At 48.2% G+C, this 26,618-nt stretch overlaps 1 protein-coding gene across 1 annotated transcript; it reads right to left on the bottom strand.

Moving 5' to 3' along the window:
- Positions 1–7,287: 7,287 nt before the first annotated feature.
- FAH (fumarylacetoacetate hydrolase) lies at positions 7,288–24,799 on the bottom strand. Its single transcript, XM_074601231.1, has 14 exons — positions 24,644–24,799; positions 22,056–22,166; positions 21,328–21,449; positions 20,178–20,227; positions 18,608–18,698; positions 17,967–18,064; positions 17,672–17,724; positions 16,164–16,263; positions 15,336–15,466; positions 14,482–14,557; positions 13,845–13,891; positions 12,754–12,855; positions 11,646–11,763; positions 7,288–7,510 (listed from the first exon to the last, which is right to left on the bottom strand). The coding sequence occupies exons 1-14, from the start codon at positions 24,722–24,724 to the stop codon at positions 7,431–7,433; spliced, it is 1,260 nt and encodes a 419-aa protein (XP_074457332.1). The 5' UTR covers positions 24,725–24,799; the 3' UTR covers positions 7,288–7,430.
- Between the last annotated feature and the right edge of the window lie 1,819 nt (positions 24,800–26,618).

Raw genomic sequence — 26,618 nt, 5'->3', positions numbered from 1 at the left:
GCAATTGCACTCAGAGGAAATAATTCAAACTCGTTGCAAATGTATTTATCTAATGCAATAAAACAGCTTCAACATAGAAACTCTCCTTGTCGTCTCCGTTGTTGTTCACTGCTAGTTGCCAGGACCTCTTAAAAACCGCCCGCAACACAACAACATGATTTTCAAGAAAGAGGTAGATTGCTGAGAGCCTTCCTTGGAGGGTGGGAGCGGAAAACTGGTCCCTGTGCACCTCTGTCCTGCGAGTTATAGATTCCGTGACTCCCAGGACGGAGCTGATGGAGCTCCAAGCATTCCTGTGGCTCTGCTGGGAGGTCAGCCCCTCCAAAGTGGCTATTTGATGTTTATTCCCTCGGTCAGGAAGAGCATGGAGCTGAGCAGAGCTGCAGTTCAGTGGAGGACTGCAGCACGCTGTATTTCGGCAATTCGTTATCAGTAACAAATTGCATGCCAAAAGAAACAGGGCCACCAAGACTGGAATCCTTCCCGCTAGCAACTGAAACTGAAGAGTGTGGAGCATCTGTGGGGTCTCTTTGAAGAGTCCACAGTGTACAGGATATGCTGAGTAAAAAGCAGCCAGGGAGCTCCTCTTGAAAAAAAGATGAGGAGACAAATTGCCAATTCTTTCGTCTCGTAAGAGGACTCTGTTGCCTGAAAGCTGGGCACTTTATAGCTCCTCGTCCCCGCAGCGAGTCCTCTGGCAGAAGGACCTTTATACCATGAACCCAGTTTGCCGCAAAGACAAAACCCTACCAATTAACTGTGTCCTGGTCAGAAGCAGAGACTGGAGTCTTTATGCCATTTTCAGAGCAGCCACTATGGCTAATATAAAAGCAGACCCGAACTGAAGCCAGCAGTGGCTGAATTTGGCCAGACACCCTGGAGAACTGGGAGCATAAAGGTTTTTCTGAAAGAACCAGGGACTGGTGTTAGCCAGGCATCTGCACGAGCGATGCTGCTGCAGCCTGTGCCCTCCAGAGGTGTCCCCAGCTTGCGAGGTCATTACAGGTCTCAGTGGGCAACTTCAACCCATGTTACTAGAGCTCAGAAGTCAAGTCAGCTCAAGATTTGGATGTGGAAAATGCTGTGATCGGACTCCAGCAATCTCCATGGCACACAGAGGGAGCGTGGTGAGGATGGCAGGCATCAGGTGTTTCACTGGTTCACTTTAGAAGACGGTGCTCCAGCATATGAGAGATGAAGGCAGTGACTTTTCAAGACAGCCCCAAATTAAACTTCTATGGAGCCAGACTGGTGCTGGTCCCCTGTGCTACCTGCAGTTTTCACACAGTTCCCCATCAGTGCTTAGTGATAACTGAGCCTACACAGCCTCGAGCTTCTCCACCTGGAGAGACCCGAGGACAGCAGTGACACCATGACCTGCACGGGGACTGGGCAAGGAGCTCCTGCCCCACTCCTGCTGGGGCAAGGAGCCGGCCAAAGGAGCCCCCACCCCTGCAGTTTCACATCTTTGAGGTCAACATGGCAATGCACAGAGTGACACCCACGCACCAGCTCCCCGGCTTCGCACCCAGCTCAGTCCATGGTGGTGCCGGATCTGCGCCAGCCGTCTGCACAGCAGCACCCTTGCAATGGTATCGGCTGAGCTGCCCCAGTGTGAAAACCCCGCTAAACACAGCCTGGAAAATTTAAATCTGTCTCCCCTCCTCCCTCTCCCTCTCCATCTTTGACCTTGTCAGCCCAGATTTGCCAGGCTTCAAACCGCTTGTTTTAGCTGCCTCGTGGTTTTACATCTCAGGTGACTTGATTTAAATAAAGCATATTAGATCCCCAGTTTTAACCATGGCTTAATGCAACGATGGGAATTCTTGGTTTCAGTCAACATTCTTTTGCATTTGCACTTTTTTATTTTTTTTTTTAAAAACTGTTTTCATTAAAAACGGTTGATATCCTTTGGCCACCCCTCCTTCTTGCTAACCAGGGGGAAAACACTGCGCAATGTACTTTTTTAAAGCAATACACAGTTTAAGATCCCTGGTTGCATTTATTCTCAGGGTTCGATTCAATCCACAATGGCATTAGGAAGTGTTGAATGACACAATTCTTAGTTATAAAGCTCCATGTTTCATACTGGGGCTTGGCCAGGCAGCTCCCGAAGGGAAATCAGGAATCAATCAAAAATGTATTAAAATTGCATTAAGCGCGCTGAAGCTGTAAGGAAAGCAGAGTTTTTCAAAACATATTTTCTATTTAAGACTAATTGGCTTTCTCAAGCAGCAGCTGTATTGCCTCTGCAGAACAAATGACGTGCCTGGTAGGGGCAAGCGAGCCACAGAGCTGGGCAGCCCACCAGCCCTCGAGCCAAAGGCCAGAGCCACCCCTGGAGCAGGGTCCTGGGACACGGCAGCTCCAGGGCTTCCACGGATCCAGCGCACAGCAAGAAGGGGGACAAGAAACCCTTCTGACGCTCGCAGCTCCCAACCAGTCAATCCCACAGGCTGACCCAAAGGGTGCTCAGCTGCCACCAGCTCCCGCAGCATTTCCCTCGTACATCAACCGTGCCCACCCCAGCTCTGTTGCAGCTGCCAGTTAGACAATATGGAGCAAAAACTAGAAAGCACAGGTTTATAATTAAAACTTCATGGAAAACCAAACAGGTGTGCAACAGAGAAAGCACTGAGGTGAAGATGTTCTCGGGAATGAGGGGGCATGGGAAGGAGGAACAGCTCACTGCAGATTTATACGGGGCAGCATGGTGCCAGCGCTTCAGCATGTCCCTCACGTACTTCCAAAGCCTTCAATCAATTTTAAAATTCCAGAAATGATCTCTCTCTTTCTCACTAAGCAGCAAATGTGTGGGCATCCTGAAGAGAAGCAGCAATCAAGCCTGAGAAATGGCCTCCTGCCTTACTGCTTCAAGCCAAAGGCAGTGTGAATATCACCGACCAGCTCTGTCCCTCTTAACAAAGTCACTACCTCGACCCTGAATAACCACTGAAAGAGCGTTTTACTTTGAGTTATTACTGCCTGGTTAATGAGGGAGTTATGAATATTGCTGACCCGAACATTTTCATCAAAACTAGGGGTTTTTTTCCATGATATCACATCCATTTCTAATTAGAATCTCTGCAGAAAACTATTTTTGGTGAAGAATACCACCATTGCACGCAGAAAAAAAAAAAATCTATTGTTTCCTCTAAATCCTGAAATATGCTTTAGGGTTTTTATTCCATGCTTTTCTTTAGACACTTAATTATACCAACAGTGCTATTATAAATTATACGCAGCATACCAACCAGACGATGCTTTGATCTGTAAGAAAAGGCATCTCAAACAGGATCAAGCAGAGGCTGCCCTTAGTTTTCTCACCAGCAAAATAACAGCGCCAGATGCGACGTTGTCAGACAGCCTGACTCACTGCACGTATGACCACCCTGCGATAAGTCAGTACGACGCAGAAGCACCCCCCGCATCCCTCCAAGACCTTCCATCCAACATCCCAGCATTACTCACGCCCAGGATCGCTGCGCTCCAGCACGGGTCACTACTGGGAACCGTTGACCTCCGTTGAGTGTAAAAGACCCCTCCGGCAAGAAGGGTGCTCCAGGCAAGTATAAAAGCCATAGTTTCCAATTTGATGCACATTTCCCTTTCCTCGGGTCAGGAAAGCAGGATCGCTCTTCCCACACAACGGTCTGTGATTCTGAAGGAGGCCTCCCAGGTGGCTGGCACAGCGGAAAGGTTTTGTTTTTCCTCCAGGCTTCTGAAGATCCAAGAAGAAAATTCTTCTCCTGCACCCAGGTCACAAACGTGCTGCTATTACAGGGCAGAGGAAAAGGAGCTCTGGGTTTGATGCCTTTTTTTTTTTTCTTTCCATTTTTGCTGAAAGTCAGGATATAAGCAAACTAAGGAAAACAGATTTAAATCAAATTAAAATTAATAACCTCTAGAAGCAGAAAGAGCCACGCTCAAACTTAATTACAGCAAAAGCTTCCAGAAGTGGAGGGGAAGCTCTGCATAGAGACGGCCAAACAAATCAGAATGGCACTTCAAAAATAAACATTTCTAAGCACCAGGTCTGCATGCTGAACTGAGAGCACCCAACATGAAGCATCTCCTGCTCCAAGAACCTCATCTTTTCACCCCTACCCTGTAGACACCTTCCCCCAAAACCAGGGGAGAGCCCCATGAGCTTCAATTTAAGGGCCAAGGCTGCAAAATGGTCTCAGCTGCCCCAGTGGAGGTGGAGCACGTGGGAGGTGCCCAGAGCACCTGGGTGTTTCCCAAAACTTGTGTTGGAGGCTGCTGCGTCCCCAGGCAGTGGGTGCTGCTGTGGCTATAGCGCTGCTTGTCCCAGGGACAAGCGATGCTATTTTAGGACAGCGCTGTACGTTGCAGTATAGATCTACCCTTCATGTGCCCCTCCACACCGGGTACCCTGGCAGGGGTGAGGATTGACAGTGCTGGTGGCTCCGGACTTGCTGCGCCCAGCTACGGGCTCCCCTTCTCCCCACCGCCCACCCGAATGAAGCCCACTACCTTCTCCTGAAGGTGAAAAGAAAGTGGCCTTGGGCATAAACCAGAAAAGTTTCTCTCCTTTTTTAGCATTTCATGGCTTTCTGGCCCCCGTCCATGCAGCAGGCGGCAGATGTCTCTGAGCTCTGTCCTGAGCGAGGTTTTGGACTTTCTCCAGCTCACCTCTGAAACCTGCTCTCAGAGCTGTACCTGAGCTCCTTTCCAGAAAATCTCCACCTTCTGGGAACCTGGGACTTCTCCAGATGTCCCCAGGCTAGAGAAGTCAGCTCTGTCACCCGCAGGGTCGTAGAAGGGACTTAACCACCTCGCACCCATGCCCAGCACGGTGCAGGGGTGCTTGGCCAGACACTGGGGGCTCTGGTAGTGGGATGGAAAGCGTGGCCACAGCAGATGCAAAGCCACCCTTCTCCCTCGGGGCTGGGGCTGTGGGTGGCAGCCTTCCTCTGGGTCGGGACGCAGCCTGGGGGGATTTGCGGCTGGGGGCCTCCGTCCTGCCAGGGTTTGGTTTGCAGCAGGGCTGTCGGCACCACTGACCTTCCAGCCTGCCCAAGCAAGGAGCCAAATTTTCACTTGTCAGCAGCAACTGCAGAGTCAGGTCGGCTCTTTGGGAGAGGAACTCCTTCCTGTGTACAGGACTCTCCTTTGCTCCGCACAAAGCTAGCAAAGAGCACTATGGAGTTACCAGTTTCTAATAAGTATTCCTGCACCCCGAAAGCATTGACACCGTGGTCCTCCCTGGCTGCAAATGTCTTGTATCGACATCAAAGCCTGTGAGTAATGACATGCTGCCCTGACATCTCCATCAGCTCTTGTCTATATGTGGGTGCACCCCCCACCTCCTCGGACGCTGCATTTCCAATACATAAAATACAGCAAGGTGCGACATGGGTGTTGCTTCTGAGCAATTTCTCCACTGGATAAACACTTTCTGTGTCCTCGTGCTGCTGCCAGAAGTAGTCAGGCTGTGCTCAGAGGAACCACATAAGTTATTTCTGAATCCAGGAGTGGAGGTGTCAAGTCGTGGTTGTCCTTTGAGGTCAAAAGAGAGCACAAAGCATCCTATAAATTGACAAGTGAGTCAGAGTACATTAAATAAATACCTGCCTATTAGTTCAACTGTGAGTTTCCACATGAGCCTGAAGGGGAAACAGCTTTTCCTTGATAAACAACAATGAGCCACTGCTTTCCCGGCCAGGTCATCGCTCCTGGTGATAGTGGAATGTCTCAGGCTAAAAATTTGAATTGATTTGGGGATGATCCTCCAAGTATCATTCTTTAAAGGAACTATTAATACTGCTCACTGGAAGAGAGCCCATTTTGGTGAACATGCCCTGTTAGTAGTGATTTATCTGCACTGCCACATTTTTTCATTAATCTTCATTTCAAATTCATTTTTCTCTCTTGTGTGGCTAAGAGGTTCACATTCCTGATAAACACCAGGTGGTCTCCAGGGTGACATCAAGTACCAGCGTGGCCCACACCACCAAAACCACCCGGCAGAGCTCGGGAGGAGCAAGGGGGCAGCCATGGGAAAGCAGCAGCCCACGCTCATCCTGCTGTCGCTGCACGAAGCCGGCAGCTTCATCAGGCTCTTCACTTTGAGGACCAAGCAAATATTTAACAAGTTCCCCTTGCACTGTACCACAGTTCATTATCCGGTCTCCTGAGCTCCTTCAGTCAGTAATATCCTCTAATTGATGTGATTTGGCACTTGGCCATAGAGTTAAATTGATTTGTAGACCAGCGGGAGACGGCAGATGCCCTTTACACTTGAGAAAAGTGGCATGTGGCTTTGTTTACTGCCTGCTGCAAGCGGATGCCACGGCAAGAGATGCCTTTCAGGAGTGCAGGAAGGGGATCTGCCTCCTCGGCGTCCTCTTACCGCAGCCCCTGTTAGGTGACAAGGGGTGACTGCCACCGGTGAGCACTTGGGGATCACTCCAGCCATGAAGTTCGCCCTCCTTCCTTGACGCCAGGGAAGCTGGTGCACAGGGGGGGAGAAATGGGCAATTCCCTTCTCTAAAACCACGGCAGGATGCACGAGGTATCTCCATGCGCTCCTTGTTGGGGTACCCCAACACAGGCTCCCAGCTCAGGGCTGGCACCAGTCTGTTCTGGGAGATGGAGAGTTGCCTCTGCCTGTGTGAGGGCAGGAGGAGTGGGGACATCCCGCCTGCTCCCGGGGCAAGGGGAGGGCGGCAGCTGAGGCTGTGACCTGATGGGGTTCATTTCCAGAAACTCATCAGTGCTGCAGTGTAAGGGTTGTGCTCCAAACCCTGCCCAGATTTGCTTTCTATGATGCAGGAATTGAGTTCTGAGCCTTGCGCAGAGCTGTTAGTTGTGTGTTGGGATTTATTTTTTGCTGTACAGTACGATTTCTGTTTTCACTATTTTGAAAGGTTGTCAGTTTGTCTAGTATTTTTTTTTGTTTGGCTTTGTATTGATTATCACATTTGCAAATTGCTTTGTAACAAATTAGTTTAGGGCATAGTCATGTAACTCTTTTTACTCAGGATGGTCTAAAAGTTTTTAGCATCCATGTGCAACTCGCCTTCAGGATTTTACCTCCACCATATTAACACTATGAAAAAAAAGTCAGCGTGCAACCTCAGCTGTTATCATCAACCTAGTACTCTGAATATTTATGTTTACTTAAAAGCCTCTTTTTATAATTACAACAAAACTATTAATATAGTAGAAGAGTTAAGAATCTCGCTTTCCGTTTCAGTCATCTTATTCTGAGAATTTTAAGTTAGCATCGAAATCCTTTGCTTATCACACCAGAGAGCCATATTAATCTTTAAGATATTTATTCATGATTAAAAATAATAAGATTCTGATCATTCCTATAAAAATAATAAATGTGAATAAAGCAGTATGACTGTTAGAGGTGGGGGGAGAAAGCCTCCTCTTCGGATGTCCCCTTACTCCAGTCATCATGGATCCGACAGGGCTGGAAGGATTTTTCCCGAGCACTGGCCAAATCCCACACGGAAGCCGTTGCCCTGGCAGTAACCTAGGGCCAGAAAACAACAGACAGCTTGTTCTGTAAGGACAGCAGGATTTTAACAGCAATAAAAGTGAATAAAGGCATAAAGAGACCAAAAGCGAGTGGAAACATTTCAGAAATGCAATGAGGGGTAAAAAAAGGGAACACCTGGAAGAGTTCAAGTAGCCCAGGAATATAAAAAAAACGAACAAGAAAGAAGCAAAAAAAAGTTAAACACAGCAATATGCAAGTTCAGTGAATATGATCAAGGAGCAAACAAGAGGTGCAATATTTCTATTTTCAAACCTAACGTGCAGCATCATCAATCTAGCTGGCAAGCTGATTCACTGCCTGGCCCAGCCTTGCTGTTAATAAAGGAAATCTGGATTCTCTCTCTGCAGCATTAGGGCTGCTCGTGGGACGCTGAAGTGTTCATAGCCAGAAAGATGATCACCAACACCCCCCCAAACAGCAGGACCTACCCTTATAGGATATGTTTCGTTCGCGAAAATAAAGGAGTTTAGTTGCATGAGAAGCTGAGCATCTGACCCAAAATACCCATTTATCCTTTTTCATATAAACAGGCCCTGAAGGGCTGCTGACTGCCGCTGAAGGTACCGGCCTGTGACAACATCTCTAGCTACAGGACAATTCCATCTCTCTCTACTCCGCCGTGATGGGAGAGATGACATTAGGACGGAGATGCCGCAGCGCCTCTTGCTGCCACAGCCAGCCGAGCTGCTCCAGAAACAGCATCCGTTAGCAAAGATGCAGATGAAGGAGGGAAGGGGACGCAGCCAGGGGCTTCTGGCCTATCTGGGAAGACTATTCTGGGAAGAAACATCTGAGGAGACCTACTGTAGCTGTCTGCTACAACAGCTGATCAAAGTAAGGAAACACGTGGCATATGCTGTATTTTAAGGACTGCTTTCATAGTTGGAGATGGGTTTTCTTAAAATAAAGGAATATGTCATCTTCCCTGCATGGGATAAAAACCAGCTGCCTTCGGGAAGCCAAGAGGGAGCTGAACAGAACAGACCTTAATCCTAATTCCCACCCTCGGCACAGACCAGCAGAGACCTCCTCTGAGGAAGAGGAGGACGGGTGGGCTCAGGCCGCAGAGCAGCCAAAGTTATTGCAGCACGGGGACGGACTCTGCCAGCTCTCACCCCCAGTGCAGCTCCCACAGCCAGGCCGAAGTGAAGTTTTTCCAAGGCGAGCAGTGTCTCTAAGTGCTTGTGTAACAGCCTGCCCACAGACACCATCCCAGTACCTGCCGGGTAATCCTCTTTCGTAAGCAATACTTGAGTAGGACACTTGCTTTAAGGCTCAGCTCAGTTTCCATTTTTCTCATTAGGCTTCATTGCCAGCTTTCCCTTGAGTGCTGGCTTATTATTTCAGTCCAGTTTAGGTATCCCCGCTGTCAACTACGATTTAGAGCAGTACCAAGGAGCGGCACATTCGACAAAGCAAGCTCTGCGCTGCCAGCAGCGTTGGCCTGAGCAGAGTGCCAAGGAGCTACAGAGAGGTTTTTGCAGCCGGCTGCAGCACACCATGCGCAAACCCTCCCTCGCAACGCTCCCTCCCCGAGACCCACTTCTTGGGAGAAATATATTTCTCTCCTTTTATGTGGTAGGGCTCTGAAATAGCTCCCACAAGGGGAAGGAGAACACAAAGTTGAAATGGGAGACGAGAAATTATGGGCTGGGCACTTGGCAAGAGCTAACGGCACCGCCTCGGGAGAGGATGCAATAGCACTAGCCCTGCCCCAAGGGTGCCCTAAGGCTCTGGATCTGCCGTACATCACTAAACAGGAGCAGATCCCAAACTGTCCCAGCAGACAGCCCCAGCAGCACCTGGCTCTCATGAATGGCACAGTGCCCTAATCACTACAACCACAAACTGTTGCTAGTGAAAAATAGCACAGGAGACCGGTTAACATGAGACAGTCCCACTGGGGCAATGGTGCCTTCATCCAGGTTAACAACAATGCCACCGTGACACCTTTAAAGATAAAAGACATTCAGGATTTAAAACATTCATTTAAGGGCAGCTTGTTCTGGGCATGAAGAACAATATGAGTCATGGTCTAGTCCCATTTGTCCCTCAGCTGGCCACCTTGTGCCAGCAGCTCCCAAACTGCAAGGTGCTCCTTGCCAATAAGGATGTCAGCATCTAACTCCAAAGGGACATTCATAATTCCTAACTGTGCCCTGATTTAGAGCTCCTGGCATAGTTACTGGAGGGAGATGTGCAACTCTGGAGGGCAACGTGGTACTCTGGATTGCTGGAGAAGTGTCTCTCTGCACTGAATGTATAGGGAGACTATGGAGAGCAGTGCCAGATGCCTACACCTTGCAGCATGAGTAGTTGCTGCATTGTTGGGAGGCTGGAGGATGTCAGAGGTACTGGGGACTCCGCGGTTTCATAACCTATGGCTCTCCAGTACATCTCAATCTCCAGTTGTCTCAGCATCTTCCTCTGCAAAACTGGCACCACGTCACAGAAATATGATTTTCAAAGCTATTGCATCAACTGCCAGACAGGAGGCACTGGGGCTCTGGCTGCAATACTACCAAAACCGCTATAGAGCCATCACTGGGAGACTAGAATACATCCCTTTTTTCCCCCCCCCCCACCATAACACAGAAAAGTTCTCAGGTTTTGTTAAAAAGCTTTCTGAAAAAATTCGAAATTTTAGACTATTTTGGCAAAAATCCTAAAAGTCCTGGATGGATTAAGCAGGCAGAGGTACACGAACGCATACTAGCGTCACACCATCATGTCCTTCAGGTTGCTGCATAGGCATTAGTCACTCGCATTTTCTCTGCTCTAAGTCGCAACTCATCGCCTGAGCTGTTTCTATCTCTGTGCAGACTATCTCTGGTGCCATCAGCATGATGGAGTTGCTCAGAGCCAGGTGTGGCACTGGCTGGGTCTCATCTGATGATGCGCAACATCCCACAAGATATTCCTTAAAAATTCAGTAGGCAACGTAGCAAAGACATACACAGGCTTGAATCAAAAGTTTCTCATGGCTGTTCTTGCCAAACACTTGCCACCTCAAAGCCAGAAAGGGGTTGACAAGATGAGAGGAAAGGAAAAAATAGATTTGTTGTGCACTAGTCTTTGGATTAAAAAACATGTAGGAGTGGGATTTAGATCACAAAACACCCCGGTAGATTTTAATTCATAAAATCCTTAGTTTCTCAAGATGAAAATTAAATCCATGGCCCAGCATGAAACAGCTCTCAAGCACAGCCCTTTCCAGGGGGGAGCTGGTCAGCTGTTCTGGCAGGCTTCACGCTGTTTGCCACATACTTAATTTGCAACACACTTCATTGAATATGCCTATGTTACAAATAAAAGATTATTTGCAAAATAACTTTTTTTCACCATTTGCCAAGCTCTGCTCCACACGCAAACTTGGACTGCGGTGGCAGCAACACATCAACTGCTTCTAGCGCCAGGATGTTTTCGCCCATAAAGGCAAACTTGCCCCCATCATCCCCTTAGCACTCACACACGGGCAGAGCAAGATCGTTAACTACTTAGCAAAGCAAATAATCTAATCCAGAAAGCATTTTTTGCAGGGAAATTTAGAATCATAGGATGGTTCAGGTTGGAAGGGACCTTAAAGATCATCCAGTTCCAACCCCCTGCCCTGGGCAGGGACACCTCTCACCAGACCAGGCTGCTCCAAGCCCCATCCAGCCTGGCCTTGAACACCTCCAGGGATGGGGCAGCCACAGCTTCTCTGGGCAACCTGTTCCAGTGTCTCACCATCCTCACAGTAAAGAATTTCTTCCTAATATTCAGTCTAAATCTACCTTCTTTCAGTTTGAAACCATTACCTTGTGTCCTACCATTACGCTCCCTGACAGAGTCCCTCCCCATCTTTCCTGTGTCCCCCTTTAGGTACTGGAAGGGGCTATAAGGTCTCCCCGGAGCCTTCTCTTCTCCAGGCTGAACAACCCCAACTCCCTCAGCCTGCTGTTTCTGTCCACCTGCTTTTGCCTCCTGACAGGTAGGATGGAAACTGCTGTGCTTGCGTGGGAGGTACGTGCAGAATAGTCCATCTCCCCCCCAGGCACTCACACGACTGGGATCAACCTATGGAAACGTCCTCGGTGCGGTGTAAGAGCCGTTGTTCGGCTATTACCTGTCAAAATTATTTCATCTCCGTCCTGCAGGAATTTACGAGACTGTCCGCTGCCAAGAGGGATTTCTTTTGTTCCGTTCCAGGACAGCTCCAGCATGGAGCCGAAGCTCTCCGGCTCCTGCAGCAAGAGTTCATAAACAAATAAACAACTTTTTAGTGTCTGTCCCGCTGTTAGGCTACTTGCTGCTGGAAGTACGTGCGCAAGTCTGTTAACTCTATAGAACAGAGTTTTGCTGTTGATTGAATTAATTGATACATTGGCTTATTTTCCCGCCTTTGCATTTTAATTGCTTGTTCGCTGTAAGCAGCCATGCTTCCAGCCGTCAGCTGGCGTGTTTAACATAGTGCTAAACCCTGTGAAAGCAGTTTGGGTCTGCCACAGAAAGAATGGAAACAAACTGAGGGCACTTCTACAAAACCAGCGCTTTTATGTAGTCACGTTTCAGAGTTTTATTTACATTTTGTTCTTCAGAAGCGCAAAGCTGGCAAATGTTTGCAAGTCTTTAACGTCAGTCTGCAGTACAATAGTTCAGAGGAAGCAAAAAGCACTTCAGAAATGCTCAAAATGGAAGTACAGGTATCCCAGCTTGGAAACAACGTACCCCGAAGCTGTCTTTCAGAACAGGATTTGTCTCTGATGGTTCAGAAAATGCCAGTAGCTTACCCACGTATTGCAACAACTGTGCATGTGGCAGTACAAGCAGAGTAATAGCTTGTGAAGTTAGCTCCAAACATGTAGGATTAGAGAAACTAAAAGTTATACCCGCGCACCTTTAACATTCGACTCAGAAATAAAAAAGCTGTATTTCATACAGTATAAACGGGCCATGTGGATGCTTGTGCACAGAAATTAGTTTGCATCTGTACTAAAATGGTTCTTAGGGAAAGGAACATAGGAGAAATTAAAAAAAAAACCAAAACAATAACAAAAACCCACCACCACTTCTCAGTGCAATTTTGAGGCTACCAAAGCATTAGCCCAAAGTGCCCAGGAAAGAACTGCAGGTATTTTCTGCTCCAATCAAACAGGGCTTAGACCCAAAGCCCTGCTCATTCCGATTGGGATTGCTGACCAGTTCTCAGTGACTGTCATTATTTAAACACTTACGGGTCCACTGATTGTGCCGGAGGCCAGGAGATCTCCAGGTCTGAGGTTGCACCCATTGATCGTATGATGAGCCAGCTGCTGTTTCATGGTCCAGTACATGTGCTGGAGGAAGGAGGAAGAGGAGGCTAAAGGAATGAAGGACAAACCTCTCTGGCATGCCACTAGCCTATGCGGAACGTATTGCATTCTCGGGATGATGCTGGTAAGACTGTCCCTAAAGTTTCCTTATTTAATCAGGAACCTTCAGCAGCCTACAAGCAACTCCACTATTCCTTAGTGCTGCATTCTCAGTAGTTACCATGGCCTGGCTGATTGCTTTCTAAGCCATGACCAGGAGCTGCTATGTGCATACAAAACACATACTTTAACATCCAATTTAGTCTTTTAAAATTTCTCTTCTTTCAGCTGGATGTAATTTCTCATCTTCTTCCTCTTTAAGGCCAGCACTGCTGACCCAGGATCCATGATTAAGCCCAGTATTTTAATGAGTTTACAGAAAAGTCTCCTTATTACTGATTTGCTGACTACTGATTTACTGGTTTAGGTGATTACTATGCAAAGCACTAAATGTGAATATAAAATTGATTGAGAAATCCTGCAGCTGGTACATATATCTCTTGGCTTCAATCAGCCTGTAGAGGCAGAGCCACCATGCCGCCTGCAGAGGGGCTGGGGCAGATCCGGGCTTGGAGCGGTGTTACAGCAGCGAGTCTGCAGCTAAATGACCAGCTGCGACTGTGAAGCTGTATTGCACCTCGGCACAGCGAGAGGCAACTCCCTCTGCCTGCGAGTCCTCCGCTCTCACCGCTCCCTGCCAAATGAGCACACTACTTAGGACGCTCCGAGCACCCTAAACGCCCTAAACCGAGCAGCAGAAAGAGCTTCACCGCCCGAGCATTCAGGTGTTTCCATCTCAATAGGAGTGAACTATCACCACCCTCCGCTCTTGCTCTTCTCCCCCCATCCCCTACGCACACACAGTACCAGGCCGGATCTTCAGCTAATGCAAAAGTCAGTGTTTGAAATTGCCTAAGGCTGGAGGTGATAGCATCAGCAAGATTTCAAACAAATAAAAGATACGGGAGTCTTACCTTGAAATTGGATCTGCATATAGTAGTTGGCATGCTCATTCCTTCTCCTGCGGAAAATAAAAAATAAGAAGCAGGGAAGCAATTTGTTTGTGTTGGATGAATGATGTCGGAGTCTTTTGATTTTACAGATGGATGGAGACTTCTTTTATCATTGTAATCCCTAGCAGGAAACAAGTAATAACATTTTCTATTCCAATAAGAAGGCCAGCATTTCACAGAAAACAAGCGTGTGGATGGCACTGGGTTAGTATCAAGGTGCCCATTTCCTACTCTCTGCTCTACTAACGGAGTAATACCCGGACCTACCAGCCAGCAGGGCCATGAGCTGGGGGTCTGAGCTGAGTTAACATCTGAGTATCACGGACATCTGCCCTTTCCATGCCCTGCTTACCCCTGCCCATACAGGCAGAGCTCCTCATCGTAAGCTGATCGTGTAGGAGGCATTCCCTCCTTGACACATCGCTGCACAGCCAACGGGGAGCACGAAGAGCTTTGCCTCTTTCTCCGGCAAAGGCAACCTGGGCAAGGATGGAAAAGTAGAACCACAGAGCCAAGAGCAAATTGTCTGAAACATGTGGTGGTTCTGCAACCCTTAGTTGGCAATTTCATCTTTATAACCCGCTCGGCATTGCCGTACCTTTAATAGCAACAAAGAGCTTGATGTCAAAAGTGTAGGGTTCTTTATCCTGAAGGTAGGGCAGCGGCTTGGGATCCTAAAAGCATATAAAAGGCACCACAGTCTAAACAAACAAAAAGGAAAAATTCCGCGAGCCATCCTAGTGACTTTTTTGTTTAACCAGCCTGTGCTGCACACCCCATTTACTTGGCCGTTGTTACTGCTCAGATTATTGCTTTGCTTGCTCTCGTGCACGTACTTTTAAAGATCTTTCAGAATAGATGTGATATCCATATAACCCGATTCCTTTATCTGCATGTGGGCTCCAAGGCCTTCTCCATCCTTACGGCATGGATGTTAATCCAAAACAAATACAGTGCTAGCACACCTTTGCTCTGTGCCTGCACAGAGAGGACGGTGAGTTCTCTGCAAGACTTTTTATTACCCTTTTCAATTTTAACTAAACGTCCGCATAATGCAGACAACTGGAAATGCTTGAACAAAGTGTTTTGGCTAGAGTCCACTCTCTCTCCGCTGCTTGCTGGATGCCAAGGGCTACCAAACGCTAGCAAGAAGCTCTCGGATGAGTTTATTTTCCAGGTGTTTTGAAGGGGACGATTTTTCTGCCCTGCTCAAGCAGGCAGGATGACACCTCAGGGCACAATGTGCCAGCGCCGGTGACATCAATGAGCATTTGAACTCAGAGGGCCCAGGGTGCTTTCGTATGTTTGGAAGCAGGATCACACTTGTAAACTCTATGAAGAAAGTGCTTGGCATTGATACAGCTCAGTGATTTCTACTGATGGGACCTGCCAGTTCTGCTGAGACTTGTCTAGCACTGCTTTTCCTTAATTTCACCCTTTTCTCTTGCTAACCTGGACAGGGTTTGGCAACACGAATGGCATGAGAGCTTCCATGGTAACAACCCAAGGAGAGATGGTTGTGCCAAAGCTCTTGCTCAGGAAGGGACCCAGAGGAACGTATTCCCATTTCTGGATGTCGCGGGCTAGGAAAAGAAAATTGAAAGCAATGCTGTTAAACTTATCCTAGGAGTTGCGCAGCCATCGCACCCGTGACAGAGTAACACGGATTGGAAATGTTATCACCACCCTTTTCCAACCGTTGTGCCCCAAATCCTGATTTAAATCCAACCCTTTCAGACCCTCAAACCAATTTTCTTAGACCAGCTATATTAGGAAGAAAGTCAGCAATAACTAAAACAAGTCAGACCATCCCCATATAACCAGTATTTTTATCCCTAGTTTAGTTAATGCTTTTATACCCAGCTAATGGTCCGTGCTAGTTGTAGGGCCAATTTCACCTAGTTAAATTTATGCAGAGACTGAGGGATTTGCGATTGCCAAATCCTTTTCCTACTCCTGACACTGAAATCGATCCTCTGTTGGAATCACCATCCTTAGGTCTGCTCCATCCCTGCCCAGAAGAAACTAGACTGATATTAGCTCTTTCGTAAGTAAATAAATCTTCATTAGGCAGCGATTTCTGGTTCTACTGATTGATCGAAGACGGATTGAGATAGAGCCTGAGAAATGCAGACAGCGTTTCATTTCCATCCCTTTCAGCCCTAGCCAGTGGTTTCAATGATCACTATTCTACTATTAAAATATATAATTTATCCCTATCTAAAGTTTCCCGTGACGCTGTAACCCCCTCTCCAGGCAGACTCCCGCAGCACCAATTACCGCTCCAGTCATTCATAAGGACCATCCCAAAGATGTGCTCCTGGGCTCTGCTGATAGGAATCGGCTCCCCGTACTTGTTTCCAGGACCTACAAAGAATGCCTGAAATTGAAAAGCGAAATGTTGATTAAGGAATTTTTTGAAGCTACAAATCCTTATTGCACAGAGGTTTGCACACATGAGCAAGAGAGGCTGGACAGGAAGGGGTTTGCATCATTTTCCATACACATCTAGACAAAACCCATAGCCTGCTCCCTTTTTCTTCCCCTCCATGAAGGTGTCAGGCTTGAAATCCTTAAGAGCACTGTGTTGCTAAGAGACAGTCATTAAACAAGGGGATGATGTTGTCAAAATGCAGGAGCAAAAATGGTCACTCCTAATTATAATCCAGATCCAGAACAGGTTTGCCCACTGAAGTGACTCTGTTTGCTGCAGGCAGTGAACAGGAAAGAGTTTGAAGTCATCCGAGGGGATGCTGAACACGGCTGGAGCCTGTCACGGCAGTGAGGAAGAGGAGGCAGGTGGAGAAACGCGCCCACTAAGTGAAACAGGTCATGAACTGGGTGCCTGCACTTGCTCCCCTAGAAAAGTACAGCCTGAGCACGTGGCAGAGAAACCTACAGGGAATCTCAGTTGTCTCTTTCCACGAACAATATGGAAGTGTTTTCTGCCAAAGCCTTCATCAGTCTAAATCTGCTCTCAGAACAGCCAGTGGTAAAATTCCGGCTGCAAAGCACAGTGTGGCAGCACTTTGTGTACCCCACTTTATGGGACTGCCTCCCACCTTGTATACTGCATTGATCTGCAAAGCATACAGCATTAAAGGCTTTCCGTTCGTTTTTAGTACCATTTCACTTAATATGAGACTTCTTCCACTGTTTTTTTTTGTTTTTTTTTTTAAAGGGGAGAGATGGGGAATAAATCACATAAATGAAAGTGAAAAATCCTATAAAACTTTCCCTTCTGGACCATGCTAAGCTACAAGAAGATGCACCTTCCAAGCGTGTTTTGTTACAACACCCACAGCACAGGTTTCATCGTTCCAGCCTGAGGAGTTTGAATTGCACTTCCAAGAACTCACGGCTTCCTCTGCTCTAGACTCAAGGCTCAGACAGTCTGTACTTCCAAAATCCCCAACATCCATTAGAAGGTCCAGGCTGCAGTGCAGAGGTAAGGGCTAACCAGGTAACGGGCTGTGGTACCTGACAAAAGGAATTATGCCTGCGTGCTTCCAGACTGCTGCACTGGTGCTCAGATTTGGCCAGACGAACTGTTTCCAGCCTGAAGGCTGTAGTAGCAAACCACTGAATGAGCTCGTGCCCTTGCAGCTTGTCAGAAGGGAAGGTTTCCCCCAGAGAAATCTTTATTGCCCGCTGCACGGACTGCTCAGAGGGAAACACAGGAATGGACCTCATGAGCCATTCATTTTAGAAGAAGCTAAACCTACCTTTTCTTCCCGGTTTCTATTTTAATGTTTTTCAAGTGGTAGGGAAAAAAAGCCCCGTCTTACCATTTCTAACTCGATATCCAGACGCTTACAAGCACCAAACACTGGAGGTTTGTCTGTGGGTAGAAGAAAGAGTATTTTATGACAGGGAGGCAGGTAGGGAAATAAAAGTAACATCCAGAAGAAACAGAGCGGCGGGTGCTGCCTGGGTTGCAAACACAAGATGGACTTCACTCAGGGCTTTCTCTTGCCCTGACCCCAGGCTGGGCTTTAGACAAGGCACCCCATTCTCTTGTAGGAAAAATAAAAAATAAAAGAAAAAAAAAGAAGCCACATTAAAAGCCCACCATGGACTCACCATTGTCAGGTCTCATTTGCCCCACAGGTCTCCGGATGGGCGTCCCAGACACCACAACGGATGATGCGCGGCCGTGATAACCGACAGGTAAGTGCAGCCTGGCGAGAAAGCATCACAGAGGTTAGCTGTGACAGTCTGGCTCTGTAACCGTCGCCAGCCAGAGCAGCTTTTTGGGGTGGAAGCACCATGGGGGGGGGGGCGAGATATGAGGCGAGAGCTCTGCATAGGTGGGACTTTACTTGCTCGGAGATAAAGACGTGAACAAACTATAATCCAATGCCATGTGGCTGTGTTAATGCACTTCTGTGCCACTGCTCTGCTCAATTCCTTGGAGTTTAAACCCTACTTTCTTGTCACTCAGCAAATACCAATTTTTTAGCAAAATTTGTCTTTGAACCAGAGGGCTGCATTGTAATTGGTGCGGCTGCTGCTACAAAATGCTACAAGTGCAGACTCGGCTAAGGCGGGGGAAATGTCGTTTTCAGTTCTGTTATCGAACTCCTGACAAGTACAGGTTCTCATCTGCTATGAACTCAAATCATTATCTTGCTGAAACACTACTCAGATCTTTCGAATTTATATAGACGTACAGATAAGCATGCAAAATAATGCTGCACCAGGGAAAAAACTGAACTACCCACCAGTTAGGCATCAAAGCGTTCTCCTTCCCCCTGAACATGATCCCAACGTTTGTGGCATGTTGGCGTGAAGAATAGAAGTCAGTGTAATCTCCTGCATGGAAAGAAGCCCATAAAATAGGGAAGAACGGTAGGAAAGTCCCTCATCTGCTGGGGCTAAAGCACATCATACGCTGCTGGCAATGAAAAGAGCAGAAAAGGAGACAGCGAGAGCGCTAAGCCGAGGCATGTAGCAACATTTAATATTATTAGCACTGGGTTGTATTTAATGGCATAAAGGTGGTGATTAACAGTTCGCTTATAAATTATGCTGGCCTTTTTTTCTTTTTTGTTTTTTTTTTTTTAAAGCCTCCGGTAAAGAAGAGGGGGGAACATGCTGACACGAAGCCGCAGCCAGCTTTCCAAAGGCAAGCCACGTCCCACTGCCCTTTTTGTCTTGCCGGTGGTACCCAGGTGGAGGGAATCGGCTCATACTCAGGACATCTGCTGCCCTCTGCTGCCATCCCTGGCAAACAGCTCCCCACCTTTCAGCGGAATGGGAAATCGGAGGGTTTGGGGGGAAAAAAACGCAACTCGGGAGGGGGCATTTACATTGCGTTAAGTTGTTTTGCAAGCTGGGTAAGTTTTACCTTGCAGCCCCAGCAGAGGATACAGCCAGTGCTTGCCCTCAGGACAAGCACGAATCATGCCCAGGACAGAGCTGAACATAAGCATAGTAGGGACCTAACTAACTTGTAGCTGAGAGCTCTCCCAGCACTCCCGAGTGCTAGGAGCCAGCAATTTTTTGACAAGACATATTCAACCTGAAGCTATTTGCATGAAGGTGTCACATCTATGGAAATTCATCACGGTTCCTCTGAGTCAGGTTAGACTTTGTCCCAAACCAGGGCTGTGCCCTACGGGAGCCAGAAGCCCAGCGGGAACAGGGCTTGGCCGGGAAATGGGCAAGTTCACACCCCTGCTCCTGTGAAGGTCACATCCCTCGAGTGATTTTGATCAAGCTGGTTTGGGTCCAAATAGAAATTTCTGTAAAAACCAGGAAAATGTTTATCTATCAATACGGATACACTTACTCCAAAGCAGTCCATGGCCTCATGGGAGCGGAGGTAAGATTTGGGACACAGAGTAACAGGCTGGGAGCGGAGACTCATGCATGTTACGAGGCTATGCTGGAGTATCTGCCTTGCAAAACTTTGAAGAGCTGAATTATTTTCTGATAGCAAATAGGGAAAATGTTGGAAACTGAACAAATGTTTCTCCCCTGGCTCTAGTCACAAAGACCTTTGGTGATGCCAACCTGATGACAAGAATTATATGGCACCAGACAACCCTGATTTAGTGCAAAATGCATCCAGGAAATTTCTGGCTGCTGTTGAGCTTCCCCGGGCTTTTATTCTTGTGCCACAGACAGCACCTACCTTTCATTACCTACAATAATCTACTTCTGGCTCCTGCAAAACCCATTCCCCGTCACAGCTGTGATCTGTCTGTCTGAGCGAGCTGGAAATAAAGCAGCTTCTGCGGGCGGGAGCAAAGGGCAGCGCTGAGCAGCCCTCCGCCGCGGGAGACTCACCGATGCGGGCTGGCAGGTGCATCGTTGCAGAGGCCTGAGGTACAAACGCTCTGAAAATGAGAAACGACAACTTCAGCTCTCGGAAAACTTGCAGCTCTCGCCCCTAAGTGGTTTATAAGCGCGTAAGAGGCTGACTCTCTCTCTCTCTGAGCTCCTTCCTTTATTTTGCAAAGGCTTGCAGCAAAAAAAACCCAAAAACCTTGCAGAAAAACTAAGATGACTGGACAAGCTGCTGTTACCGGGATGGTTATGACTGAAAGGAGCATCCATCAGGGAGCAAGCGGGAAGGGAGGCACGCTTGAGGTGAGCCGGCTCTTTCCCAAGGGGCACAGAGGAACACCCCCTGCCCATGCACACAGCCGAGCAGGTCACTGCTGCCTTTGCGGCACGGGAAGGATGATTTTATGGGATGTGGCTCTTGGGATGCCCAGTTGGAACTGCTGGGGCTGCTCAGGGAAGGTGTCCAGCAGTGGTTCAAACCCCCTCCTGCACGCCTGTGCCTAAACCACCCTGGCAGGACAGGGAGGAATGGCTCCCGCTTGCTGCCAGGGCAGGCGGTTAGTGTTTAAGGCATTGCTCCAGACAAAGAAGAAGGTGTGTGATGAACGGACACACGCGTTTTCCATCAGCACAGCACGGAGCAGAGAACAGCCCTCCCCTCCCACTCCTACACTGGGGCGCTGCCCTGGGTCTGAGGCCAATTTGCCACAACAAATTTGGTTAAAACCTGGCAAAGTCAGGCTGTTTCTGAGGAGCAATCGGAGGGGTCTCCCCATGCCAGAAGAAGACCCGGGTGGGACAGGCAGGGCCATGGTGGGGAGGTGGCAGAGGCGGAGGGGAGGCCCTTGCCGCCACATCTGTGTCGAAGGCTGGGGTTGGGAGGACATGGCCGGAGAGACACCAGGCCCCAGAGAGGCAGCAGGGCCAGGCACAGCCCTGGGTGTTCCCAGGCCGAGGGTGACACCCCAGATCTCTGGGTAGCTGAAGGATTAATCAGAGACATAATTAAGAGAGGGAAGCTCTCAGGGTGCTCAAACCCCACGTAGGCGGCAGGTGGCCACCTCCATTTTGGTGCCTGGGATCATGGGGTGGTACAGGGCAGCGCTGGAAGGCCCCCGCGCCCCGCAGCGACTCCCCGCTCCCTCCTCACCTCCTCCGCAGCTCCGTGTTGTCCCGCAGGGCCGGCTCGCCGGCTGACAGCAGCTTCTGGAGAAAAGCCCTCGCCTCCGTCCACGCCGCCCGGCCCAGCCCCATGAAGGCGTTCAGGGTAGGCTGACAGGTGACACATAGAGGTGGGGTGGCAGGTAAAAGACCATGTTTCGCCTAACCTCTGCGTGCGTGGAAGATGTCCTGCTCTTTCACGGAGGGGTTGAATGCCTGCGGGCCAGGGTTACGCGGTGGTGGCTGCCCAGGTTGCCCATCGTCCCACCACAAGTCCGCTGAAGCAGGACCTGCCGCGTGCTTGCATTGCGCCCATCCTAACACACCACTTCAGACCTGAGCAGCTTTGGTATCTCAACCAGAGGTCCTTTGTATTTACTCTCACCCTTAACACAACCTCTCTGTCATTAAAATCCCATCTGATTCCTTTCCATAAAATGCTGAAGGCACAAACGGGGCTGAAGTAATGTTTAGGCTTTGTGTCAGACCCCTGCATTGCCAAAGTCTGATGAAACTTTGGGTGAAAATGTCCTTTGGACCCCTGATGCCTCTGCTCTCCTTGCTATGGCAGGTGTGATGAGTTTTCCCTGCAAGCAGAGCCCACCTGACAACACACTTCCAGTTCATGTTCATTATCTCACCACAAATTTCTAAAATCTCTTACGGAACATTTCTAAAATGTGTGTGGAACTTAGAACAACAGATTCTGTTAAATACCTGGTCAAAGACATACTGATGTTTGGCAAGAGCTGGTCCATTGAACAGATGTTTAATGACGCTGAGATCCAAAATCTGGTCTCCAATCGCTACCCCGAGCCTGTGCCTGGGCTGCAAAGCAGCGAGAGGAAGGGGAGAAGAGAGAAGAGGTTATACGTGTACACAAAAATCCTCAGAAGAGGGCACGGGGGAAGACAGTGACCACAGAGAGTTGAGTCCATCAGGGACAAGCGTCTGATAGCACAGCAATTGACCATTAAAAGCCAGTCGATGAGACCGGCTGCTAAAAAACTTTAAGACCTAGAGGCAGAGCGTCATTGCAGACTCCCTGCAGACTCGAGGGCTGGGAGAGAGCCTTCTCCTCATCCCTGTCTTTTGGGAGAAGGACAGGACAACAAGCAGAAGTTCCTTTCCCTGCTCCCTTTCCCCCAGAGGTGTTTGCCCATCCCTCATTAATGACGAGCAGTGCAGAATAAGCCCTGAATAACCTGAAATGCGCTGTGAAGTAGGCAACCGCTATTCCTCCTTCTACAGGCAGGGAACTAAAGCATAGACATGCTATGGGAGGACTGATTTTACGATTCTATCTCATCCCTATAACCATGTAATTGGAAATAGCCATTTCTGCACCACGGCTCCTCTCTAGAAGACGAAGGGTGCTCTGGACTCCACTGACATATCGGGAAGGCAGCACATCTTCCTCAAGCCACTTTATTTCTGTACCACGTCGAATGAAGCTGCCCTACACAACACATCCTCACGCCATACAAGGAGCCCACGACTTGCGTGCCAACCCTAGTCTAGATCCTCGCTGCAGGGACAGCTTCCCGCACGTAAGGGACATCGTGGCTGTGTTCGCCGGACAGATGCAACCTCGGACACAAAGACCCCGTTCATCCACCGTGGCTCTGGCAGGGCCGGCGTCAAGCGCGTGCGGAGCCGGCGGCGACGGCGGGGGAGAAGCACGGACCATCCCACTGCAGCTCTGCCGCAGCTGGCCGGGGGGTTATAAATACGCCGCAGCGTTCAAAGACAAATTCCAATTATTCGCTTCTTTAGGCAAATAAAGACAAACTAGTTACAGTTGTTATGAAAACCAGCTTACCAAAAGGGAATGACCATCTATGAAAATCCATGCTACTGGGCCTATTTTTTAACCTTTAATTTCTAAGCAAGATTCCACATGCGATAATAAGTATTTATTCAGCAAACATTCCTGCAGAAAAAAAACTAAAGGTCATGTCAGGTTAATTTGTAACTGGGATAGTCAGGAATGACATCAACTGCTTTAGCCTGAAATCATTAAAACATTGGGCTACTTTTAGAACAGTATTTTCCTAAATAATTTCCATAAGTCCTTGCCTGTCTTTTCACAGGGTTTGAGTGAAGATGTTTTCTTCCGAGAGCAGTTACTGGAGAAGGCAGAAAAATAATCCAAACTTGCTAGATAACAACACGTACATTTAGGAAGAGATTAAATGAACCATCTCGGTTTTATCTTTGGAAAATACCACATCAGAAAACACAATCTTCTGCTTTAAATTCTATTTTTTTAAAACCTGCATGGATAAGCCGAGGCAGCAAAACCCAGGAGATAATCATGAAGTTTCCTTGAGCAATGATAAATCCTTCACTTTTTCCTTCTGAGATGCGGCTCTTGGCTTGTTTCCCTTTCCACAGGAGGACACATCTCCGGGGCTCCATCCCACCAGGCACTCGGAGGCGTGAGGTTCACCCCAGCCGGGCTCAGTTCTCACGAAAATGGGAATTGGGAGCTACCTCCTTGGAAGAAAGGCTGAAACGTGTTTTCTTACGTGATTATAAAAGATAAGGCCCGAAGCTGGCTCAATCTGTACCCTTTGGGCACAGCTTTAAACATTAACACTCTTCTACACATTTAATGCATCACTGCATAAATATATGCCCCCTAAAACACAACAGGACAGAAATAAAACACATTTTGTGCCCCGGTTTAATGCTTTTCAGCCACCAAAAACACACACCGAGAGCAGACACGGAACAGACCAGAAGACAACACTCGTTTCAGATACGGTGTTTTCAGTTCAGACTTCACTTTTCCCTTATGTCACTTCACGTTATGCAAGAGGGACTGGGCGCTACAGAATTAGCAGTAGGTTAAAATAAATATTTAATGTGGCTTCTTAAGGGTGACGGCGTGATTACACTCAGTCACAAAGAAAATAAGGGATCGAGCTTCAAAAAAAAAGTCAGCGCGAATTATGCTGTGCCTCTACTTAGTGTGTGAGAGGATCAAATGCAGATTTAATGATTTCACAAAACCAGTCAAAAACACAAAAAACCTACTGCGTGTATTCGCCAAAGTACTTCTCATAAGCGTTAGCACTTTTCATTTCTTTTGCGCAATTTTGAGGGAGCTGTCATCAAAACAACCGCATTAAGAAAAAAGACAATGCGGCAGCTCCAGTTCTGCTGTCAAGTCAGGAAGCCCGTGCAAGTGTCTCAGGCTGGGAAGTTGTCCTTTATCCCAGGTTGCCGGGAATTTCTGCTCTTATTCATAGCCTCAGAACAATGACGACACCCCAAGGACAAAGGTTGCCGTTACTCACCTCCTCCTTAGTGGAGAAAACCCCGTAGGGGAGATTTTGGAGAGGAAAATCTGAGTCCTTGTCTACCTGGATGAAAGACATGCTGAACTCCGAGCAGTCCCTGCTCACGGACGAGAACCCCCACCTCCCGGGCTGCTGCGCGCCTTCCAAGGAGGAAGATCCTCTCCAGATGTTGTAACCCAGAGCACAGAAGCACCAAATCCCACCCTCCATCCTCACCCCAAACCAATCGCAGACCTGTCTCCATCCCACCCCTCCGCAGCGGTTAATTAGTGCCAGAGGTCTGCGTGAGTCAGCGGCTGGTAACTGTTCCCAGCGAGGTGGGGACCGGTGGAGAAACAGCCTCTTCCTGCCCCATAAACCCTCACGCAAAACTGGTACATCGCTCGTCTTTTACCAGGTACATGGCTGCGGGGGGGGGATCCGAGCAGGCACCTCTGCCTTCTTGAGGGGTTGCTTATGCGCCCGTGCCCTGGTTTCACCATCCTGGTGAAATGATGATGCCCACGCTGAGCCGTTCCTCCGCCAGGAGCTCAGCAGCCCTGGGGAAGCTGCACAACTCACACCTGAAACTGCCCCTCTGGGGGCTTTTTAGTTTTGTAAACGCTGCGTCCTTCCACTTTCTCCAAATAGTTTCAGCAGCTTAAAAATCGAGCGACAGAATCATAGAATGATTTTGGTAGGAAGAGACCTTTAAGATCAAGTCCAACCGTTAACTTAGCACTGACAAGTCCACCACTAAACCATGTCCCTTAGCACTACATCTACACATCTTCTAAATACCTCCAGGGATGGTGACTCCACCACTTCCCTGGGCAGCCTGTTCCAATGTTTGCCAACCCTTTTGCCTAGTATCGAATCTAAACCTCCCCTGGCGCAACTTGAGGTGAGGCCATTTCCTCTTGTCCTATGACTTGTTACTTGTGAGAAGAGACCGGCCCCTGCCTGGCTACAACCTCCTTTCAGGGAGTTTTAGAGAGCGATATGTAAGTACAACCAGCCCTAAAGAGCACGGGGGGGACTGGTCTTTCTGCTCCCAGCTCCCAGCTTTCTCCCACCTGCAAGAGAAAATTCACCCATGTTCAGGAAAAGCAGCAACCAGTGAGGGAATATCCTTAAAATTAGAACTAAATAGCAAAGACCACCCCTTCTCGATAGAACCCATTAGATGCTTGTGACTGCCAAGCCAAAGAACTGGTTTCCTGCTCAGCTTTTTTTTTTTTTTTTGGCAGAGAAGCCTCATTAGAAGAAATGCAGCAAACTGTACGGATATTCAGTGGAAGATGACACACCACCATTGATGACAGCTCCTCACTCATGAAGACGCAAGCTCCCATGGTGCTGTTTGAAAGGGGGTCTTATTTAAATAATACAATACCTAGCACAAACTTCTGTAAAATCCCTGTACCTAAGGTACAACTCCATTCCACTGACTGGCGGAACGGTTTTTAACACAGCAAAGATGTTTCATGCCAAGGTTATATAGGACTCGGGTAGAACCTGCTTATTCCAAAATCAAACCCAAACCATCTTGAAAGCACGTTTCAGATACACACTGTGCATCTCGAGAAGACAGATTTACTCAAGTGTTGCGTAGCGCTGCACGTGTGCTGGTATTAATTAAAATGTTCAGCCGCTAACCTCAAGCTGATGACACAAAATACAAAGCGCCGCTAGTTAGCCAGGCTGAGCAGCGGCTCAACCACCACAGTAACACAGAGCCGATGCCAAAGCAAATAAATGATGACACGCAATTCTCCAGCGGCAGGGAAAGGCGGATGCAGGTTTATGTATGAGGGCACTTTCAATATTCTTAATAATACTTAATATTCCGAGAACTTCCACAAGCCAGGCCAAAGGAGGTGTATTAGATTGCTTTGAGAACAGTAGGCGTGGAAGAAGGGCCTGATGCTGATCTGCAAGGAAGGTTTCCTCTTGGCCTAGTGACATTTCCTACGATATAATCAAGGGCCAG

This window comes from Larus michahellis, chromosome 9 (assembly GCF_964199755.1).
Source record: "Larus michahellis chromosome 9, bLarMic1.1, whole genome shotgun sequence".
Classification (NCBI taxonomy): Eukaryota; Metazoa; Chordata; class Aves; order Charadriiformes; family Laridae; genus Larus; species Larus michahellis.
This window is presented reverse-complemented; position numbering and strand designations above follow the sequence as displayed.